At 50.2% G+C, this 8,247-nt stretch overlaps 1 protein-coding gene across 1 annotated transcript; it reads left to right on the top strand.

The window, feature by feature from the left end:
* The first annotated feature begins 2,790 nt into the window (after positions 1-2,790).
* On the top strand, positions 2,791-8,247 carry LOC125318745 (zinc finger protein 271-like). Its single transcript, XM_048289676.1, has 4 exons — positions 2,791-2,799; positions 3,395-3,877; positions 4,950-5,047; positions 7,980-8,247. The coding sequence occupies exons 1-4, from the start codon at positions 2,791-2,793 to the stop codon at positions 8,245-8,247; spliced, it is 858 nt and encodes a 285-aa protein (XP_048145633.1).

The raw sequence follows: 8,247 nt of genomic DNA, 5'->3' as shown, positions 1-8,247 counted from the left end.
TGGGTGTCATCAACTGGTTACGACCTTATTTAGGTCTAACTGCAGAGCAACTTTCCCCACTTTTTAACACATTAAAAGGGGATCCCGATCTGAATTCACCTCGGGAGTTGACTCTGGAAGCGCAACAAGTGCTGCAGGAGGTCCAACGGGCTGTTTCCGATCGTCAGGTTTATCGAGTGGATCCCTCCATTGCTATCACTGTTTTCATTACTATTCCAGACCTCCATCCTACAAGTATCATTGGCCAGTGGAATGCACAATGGCCTGATCCTTTGCATATCCTAGAATGGGTCTTTTTGCCTCATCAGCCAAAAAGGACTGTGACCACAGTGTTTGAATTGGTCGCTTCTCTGATAATCAAATGCCATCAACAGTGTTTGCAACTGATGGCTGCAGATCCTGCTGTAATTGTCATTCCGATCTCAAAGGAATACTTTGAGTGGAGCCTTATCCATAGTGCTCCTTTGCAAAGCACGCTGCAAAACTTTTCAGGGCAGATCATTTACCATCTGCCCAGCCATAAATTACTGCAGTTGGCAAAATAGACCATACTTTCCTTGTGGGCGAGAAATAGCGTCTTTACGGATGGTTCTGGGAAAACTGGGAAAGCCATTGTTACCTGGAAGGAGGGATCGGAATGGCAGGTGCTGAAGGAACACGAGTCAGGCTCTGCTCAGTTAGTTGAATTAAGGGCTGTTACCATGGCTTTTCAGCGATTCTCACAGGAACCTTTGAATTTGGTTACTGACTCTGCTTATGTAGCATATATCACCCAACGCTTAGATTGTTCACTTCTGAAGGAGGTGAACAATGCGGCTCTGTTTTCACTGTTGCAAACCTTGTGGTCTGCAATTCAGGCTCGAGTGCATCCGTATTACATTCTGCACATTCGAAGCCACACCAATTTACCAGGTTTTCTAAGAGAAGGCAATGCCAGGGCTGACATGCTGGCCAACCTTGCGTGGGTAGGGCCTCAGCCTGACAGAATTGCACAAGCCAAGGCATCGCACGGTTTCTTCCATCAAAGTGCACATACCCTGCAGAAGCAGTTTCATTTAACGCCAACCGAAGCGTGCAACATTGTCAGTGCTTGTGCTGACTGTCACGGACTTGCTGCGCCTTTGCCAGCGGGGGTAAACCCCAGGGGGCTAAAAGCCTTGCAGATTTGGCAAACAGATGTGACACTGAACCGTGCCGTAAATCAAGTCCCTTCTGATGGGAGAGAATTTGCTGAAAGTCCTTGCAAGGAGTTTCAAAGATAAACCGAGACTTTTCCTTGAGTTTCAATGCTTCCAGATAGTTATTAAGTCTTACCAGAGGAACAGAGCCACTAGCGTGACCCAGGTACAGCATAGAAGACAGAAAAGCAGGAGTGAGCTCTATTATCAAGATTTAAACAATCTTTTAAAGATATTTTAACCAATAGTTACTAAAAATGTACATTATTTTCACTTTCCTACCTATTATTCAGTAACACGGGCAGGAACTGCGGAATTCTCTATCCAGTCATTCTAAACTACTTTTACTGCAGAATATGGAGTAGTAGAAGAAGGAGAAGAAGGTTTAGAGAACAACAATCCTCCATTTTGATATTTTTTACTCTTACCTATTTACTACAAAGAGAAGCCCAAAACCTCTAAATTTTTCACCCTGTGACAATCTTACATAGTAGTCTATCACCTAATTCACACCACTGTATTTTCTAGTTCTTGTCTGACTGCTGGTAATTTTTTCCAAGGTTTGAAGCTAAAACAGTGTTGTTCAGGGGGGTAAGAACCCTTAAAAACAGGCAGAGAAATATTCTTGGCACTCTGGGTTCCTACACGGATGTAACGCACATCCCCGAATTCGGCCGGTTTAAATATGTGCACGTGTCTATTGACACTTTCTCCTCAGCTATGTGGGCTACTGCTCACACTGGAGAGAAGGGCCGTGATGTCATTGCCCATTGGAAATTGGCTTTCTCAGTCCTGGGCATGCCAGCTTCTGTGAAAGCCGATAATGGTCCTGCCTACGCCTCGGAGAAGATGCGGCAGTTCTTACACCTATGGGGTGTACACCATACCTTTGGTATCCCACATTCTCCTACTGGCCAAGCCATTGTCGAACGCGTTCGTGGTACCCTGAAGCGTGTTTTGGACAAACAGAAAAGGGGAGTGCATGGAGAAACCCCACAGAGCTGACTAGCAAAAGCTTTGTATACAATTAAATCACCTTACTATTACAGTGGGGATTCTGTAACACGATGTATCAAACAAGGAGTCCCGTGGAAAAGAAATACATATGGACAGATTCTTGATAGATGTTTCAGAGATCTTTATTTCTCCAGCCGCATGGCCGGAGGTTGCGGAGGAACTGCTACAGTCACGGGACCCGAGGGTCCTTCCCCGCGCAGGGGAACACAAAACAACCAATGGGGAACGAGGCTGAACAGGGGCAGGGAAACCCCGTGCCTCCCGCCCAGGGCCCCTCTCCCAGGGCTACATGGCAGGGGGGAGGGACCCTGACACCTTACAGTACCACAAAATTCAAAGAATCCTGTTATTCTGAATCATTTTCTTTCATTGCAGTCTTCAGGCGAGACACACCTGCCCCGGGCAAAAGTCTGGGCATGGAATTTACTCACTAACCAGTGGGAAGGCCCACATGAGCTTATCGTTTGGGGTCATGGGTATGCTTGCATTTCTACAGATACTGGGATATGGTGGCTACCTGAAAAATGTGTCCACCCTGACCTACGGCACCAGAGGCAGAACAGGCAACCTCCAAATGATGACCAGAACGCCAACCATGCAAATGGCAACCAGAATGTAGATCATCAGCCTAATGACTCTTCTGATGATGGCCAGGATGTCAACCATCAGGCAGATGGTCCTTCCACAAGCAGAGACTGAACTTTAAATTTCTTGTTATGGAGTCAGATAGTTAAAGCCTTAAGGACATATTTAGAATTAATAACTGATGTAAATTTCTATTTAGGATTAATACCTAGTAGAATTGTTATCTTACCAAACAAAAAGGGGGAATTGTGGATACAAATATGCTGATAGGAAGAATTTTTCTTGCTTCTTTCTAGTCCCGTGAGATATTTTTCTCTCTCATGGAAGATAGTAGCAGAGTTCTATAAACTATGAACACCTGTGACCTTGCAAAACCTTTGTTTATGATACAGTAGAAAAATACTTTGACAATGGATGTCTTAGGATTTTATCCAATCACCCCAAGGAGTGACTGATCCTTTGACCAATTAGACTATGAAAAAAAAGTCTATAAAAGAGTTTGTAAAATAATTAAATAAATCAATCTTGCTGCACAATTCCTGCCAGTTAGATCTCTCTTCTCCTCTCTACCACTGCGGGATACCGCGACACACAAGTGCTTTGAATGTGGGAAGGGCTTCAGCTATAGCTCCGACCTGATCCAGCACCAGAGGATCCACACTGGGGAGAAGCCCTACAAGTGTGGGGAGTGTGAGAAGAGCTTCAGCCAGAGCTCCCACCTGATCTGCCTCCAGGTTATCCACACAGGGGAACAGCCCTACATCTGCATGGAATGTGGGAAGATCTTTGGTTGGAGGTCCACCCTCATCAACCACTGCAAGATCCACACTGGGGAACGGCCCTACACCTGTTGGGAAAGTGGGAAGAGCTTCAGGTGGAGCTCCAGCCTGAGGGAATACCAGTGCATCCATGCCAGGGAAAGGCCCTACAAGTGCTCCAAGTGTGGGAAGAGGTTTCGGAGCAGCTCCCATCTCTTCCTGCATCAGTGGATTCACACAGAGGAGAGGCTTTTCCGCTGCCCTGACTGTGGGAAGGGCTTCAAGCAAAACTCCACCTTTGTCCTGCACCGGCACATCCACACCGGGGAGAGGCCCTACGAGTGCCCCGAGTGCGGGAAGAGCTTCGTGCACTGCTCCAGCTCCATCCCCCGTGGGAGGATCGACGTTGGATGATCCCCAGTGACCCCCATTGGGCAGAGCCCTGGTGAACCCTGTTCTGCGTTATCACGGTGTCCCGCAGTGGTAGGGAGGAAAAGAAAGATCCAACAGACAGGAATTGTGCAGCAAGATTCCTGATTCCTTTATTTAATTATTTTACAACTTTTTTATAGACTTTTTTCTTCATAGTCTAATTGGTCAAAGGATCAGCAGCCCCTGGGGTGATTGGCTAAAATCCTAAAATACCCATTCTCCAAATATTTTTCTACTGTACTATAAACAAAGGTTTTGCAAGGTCACAGGTGTTCATAGTTTATAGAATTCTGCTACTATCTTCCATGAGAGAGAAAAATATCTCACAAGACTGGAAAGAAGCAAGAAAAATTCTTCCTAGCAGCATATTCATATCCATACTGGGTGATCCCTGTTGCGTGGGGGGAAGGTGTTAGAGAGATTTCTTTCCCTTCTCCTTGTGCTGCTGGGATTTGGTTGGTAATAAACACCCTCCCTGTGCCCAGCCTGGCTCTGTTGTGCCCGTGCCGGTGTTTGCTGAGGGATCTCTCCCAGTCTTATCCCATCCCAGGAACCCTTGGTTAAATTTTCTCTCCCCTGTGCGGCTGCAGGAGGCAGGGACAGAGTGGCTTTGGTGGGTGCCTGGCATTGCTCCAGCATCACCCCAGGCCATAGGCATCCCTGGGATCCCAGTGTGCTGGTGCATTCCCCCCTCCTCCTTTCCAGGCTGCACTGTGATCTGAGAAACGCTTGTTAGGCCTTGGCCTTGAAAACAGCACCTGGGCTCAGCTCTTTCCGAGCTTGTCAGAAATACTGTCTGCTCCCAGGAATTGCTGAGGAGCTCCTGCTTTCCTTATGACCAGCCCTGGAAAAGGTTCCTCTTGCCTGAATGGCATAGCATTCCTGTTCTCCCACTTTCAGAGAAAGTGCTGGCCCAAACTGTGGCCAGGATGAAACATCGTTATGGCTGAAGCCCACTCTCTTGTGACCCTCTCAACAGCAGCCCAAAAGGAGACCCTTTGAGCTCTCCTGGGCCACCGTGGGCTGTGACCAGCAATCTCCCTCTGAGGGGGCCTCTCAGAGCCAGCAAACGCTCAGGTTTGCTATGCCTGGAGCTCGCCGAACCACGACGTGTCCTGGGCCGATACCCTCACTCCTCGAGGCCTGATCCTGTGCCCAGCAGGAGAGGAAAAAGGTTCCAAAGTGAGGATTTCACTGACCTCTGAGGGGAATTTTTCACAGGAACCTTGCTTGCTCTGACTGTTTCTGTCTGTGTGCGTGCCCCTGCGCATATGCTATAGCAAATCTGGGAGAAATACTGCTTTCTTAGGTGTTTAAGTACCTTGGATACCTAAGTTAGGCCTGTAGGTAAGTTTCAGTTATCGTTATAAACTCACTTAAATGCTGCTAAGTGTTGTTCTTTTGCGAGGTTCTTTAACATAAGTTATAAACTAAGTCCGGTGTTTTTAAGTGGTGTTTTTCTGTTAAGCTGCTAAGCATAACTTGAAAGTTACAGCTGTAAGTAAGGTTAAATGCTGTTAAGTGTTATTCCTCTGTTGAATTGTTAAGGTTAAAGTGTAAATTCAGGTAGAAGTTAAAGTACTGCTGAGTGTTGCTAAGGTTTTAGGCCGTGTTCCTTTTTATCCTTGCCCGCACTGTCTTTTGTCCCATGCACCTGAACACCCACCCCCACATTCCCACACCCCCCTAGAGAGTTCTCAGCTCATTTCTGTTTTGATTGCCTGGATTTTGTTTGGTTTTGTTGTTGGTTTGTTCTCCCTTGTTGTGCCCTAGCTGTCCTGTAGGTAGTAGAGTGAATCTTGCCAACAAACTTCTTGTGCCTTGTTGCTTAATGTTAAATCTGACTTTTGCTCATACCCTTGCCACTGGTTTTTTAAGCGATCTCAAACACTCTCATTCGTGACAGCACCACAGTGTCCCGCCCTCACCGAGGGCCCTGACCCGCGCCCGTGTCACAAAGGGCCACAGCCGGCACCCCAGCCACAGAGGGACAGACTGGAACCGGCACGGAGCAGCCCCGGACTTGTGGCCTTGTAGCCCCTGCCGTGCCCCGAGCCCTGGGAGGCTTCGGCCACGCTCGCACCCGACAGCCGCAGCCCGGCCCTGCGGAGCGCTGGGGCTGCAGCCCGGGCTGCTCGGGGCAGGAGGAATTGGCCGCACGGACGTGCCAGGGCCCTGTGGGCAGTGGCTCCATGTCCTGCGGGAGGCCGGGGCCGAGGGTGTCCCTCAGGGCTCTGCCGGGGCACCGGGGCTCGTCACTGCCTCGGTCAGTGGCACCCGGGGGCACCGAGCGCAGCTTCGGCGCCTTTGCAGGGCACGGGGAGCTGAGCAGGGCGGGGGCAGCACGGAAACACCGAGTGCCTGCCCGGGACAGAGCCGGGAAAGCCGGGCTGGAAAGCCGGGAGAGGCTGCTCGGAGCTGGCCCGGGGACTTGGGCACCTGGGAGACAGAGCCGGGCTCTGAGCTGACACCCCAAGCCAAAAACCTGAGAAGTTACAGCAGGTTTTCCTAGACACTCTCCATTATTCTGTATTTTCTCAACGTGACTTTTTACGAGGGAACATTTTCAGTGGTTTTTTCCATTTTTTCCACCCTTTAAAAAGAAATCAATCACTTTTTGTTACGTGTCAGGAAGGTCAGGGAGGGAAATATTGTGGGCAATGAGGGTTTTATTCAATATATTTTCAAAAGTGAGATGTGCCAACTCCAGACTTTGACTCCTAGAGCAGTGTCTGGTTCCAGACTGCTCTGCTTTTCACCATGAGATCTCAGTTCCTTCAAATCCAGCAGTCAGAGCCCTTGAAACACAGAAAAGCTGGGAATCAGGTGAAAGCATTTGGAGGGTTTGCTCTGTCCATACACTCCACATCTCCCCTGGTGCTCGTTCAGCCTCTCCACTCCTGTCCGACATGCACGTTGCTGTGTCCAGAGTTCAGTACATGCTTTTATGGATATATATATATATATATATATATATATATATATATATATATGTGATTATTGCATACACAATTGCCTTGGAGTGAGTTCCTGTGATGGTACTTTCCGTGATCCTCTGCTCTGTGCCCAGAGCATGGTTATTGTGTCTTTGAGCGCCGGGAGCCCGGGACGGGCCGTGTGTGGGGCCGGGGCGGGGAGAGGCTCCTCGTTCACTGCGCGGGCGTTTTGAAGCCTCGCTGCGCAGGATTTCCGGCGCTCTCTGTCCACCGAGGCTTTTTGCTTGGCTGAAAAGCTTTTTTGGCCCAGGCACAGAGAGGATTTTTTTCCTTGCCGCGGTTCGGAGACGCTGCAGCGGCGAGCCTCGGGGTGCCCGCAGGGAGCTGAGCAGCTGCTCTGTCGGAGCCCGGGGGCTCCGCGCCGGCGGGAGCGGAGCGGCGCCGCTGCAGCCCAAAGCCCCAGCGAGCCGGGCCGAGCCGGGAGAGAAAACAGCCCGGGGCTTCAGCGCCGCTGCTTCGCCTGCCGGGCCCGTGCCCGCGGAGCCGCCCTGGGCAGGAGCTCAGCGCCGGCCGAGCCCCGGGCTTTCACCGCCTTCGGGACAGCCCCGGGCTGGTTTTTCCCCCGAGGGAGAAGCCGGCGCCGTCCTGTACCGCGTGTGGAGAGCGGGGATTTCTCCGGCGTTTTGGGTCTTTTGTCCCAGGGGGTGTGTGGGGGTAAGGGCTGACAATTTAATATCTAGCAGTTATTTACTGGTTTTTCTTGCCTTGAGGGCATTCTGTTTGTTAACAAATCGCTGGAGTTTTCTTCGCTTTCATCTATTAATACCCATTTCCTATTGGTGGAAAGGGATTATTGGAACCCTGTAGAGGAGGCGACACTCACTCCAGAGTGTCCTCTTTTAAATCGTCTCTCAAACGGAGACACCCTACAAGTGCTTGGAACGTGGAATGAGCTTCAGGCAGAGCTGCCACCTGATCCAGCAGCAGGAGATCCAAACTAAGGAACATCCCTCCTAATGCTTGGAATGTGGGAAGAGCTTCCTGTGGAAGTCTGACCTGGTCACCCATCGCAGGATCGACGCCGGGGAACAGCACTACAAGTTCTTGGAATGTGGGCAGAGCTTCAGCAAGAACTCCCACCTCCTCAAGGACCACAAGATCCGCACTGGAGAATGGCCCTTCGAGTGCTTGGAATGTGGGAAGAGCTTCAGCCAGAGCTCCCAGCTCGTCACCTGCCAGTACATCCGCACTGGAGAGAGGCCCTGCGAGTGTCGCCAGTGTGGGAAGAGCTTCGTGCGCTGCTCCAGCTCCATCCCCCATGGGAGGATCAACGTTGGATGA

This window comes from Corvus hawaiiensis, chromosome 31, assembly GCF_020740725.1.
Source record: "Corvus hawaiiensis isolate bCorHaw1 chromosome 31, bCorHaw1.pri.cur, whole genome shotgun sequence".
Taxonomy (NCBI): domain Eukaryota; kingdom Metazoa; phylum Chordata; class Aves; order Passeriformes; family Corvidae; genus Corvus; species Corvus hawaiiensis.
The sequence above is the reverse complement of the archived record's forward strand: the minus strand, read 5'-3'. Positions and strand labels throughout refer to the sequence as shown.

Coding starts and splice junctions, on each gene's coding strand:
- LOC125318745 (XM_048289676.1), top strand. Junction 3,878..4,949: donor ACACCGGGGAGAGGCCCTAC/GAGTGCCCCGAG, acceptor CCCTCTCAACAG/CAGCCCAAAAGGAGACCCTT. Junction 5,048..7,979: donor CAGAGCCAGCAAACGCTCAG/GTTTGCTATGCC, acceptor CACCCATCGCAG/GATCGACGCCGGGGAACAGC.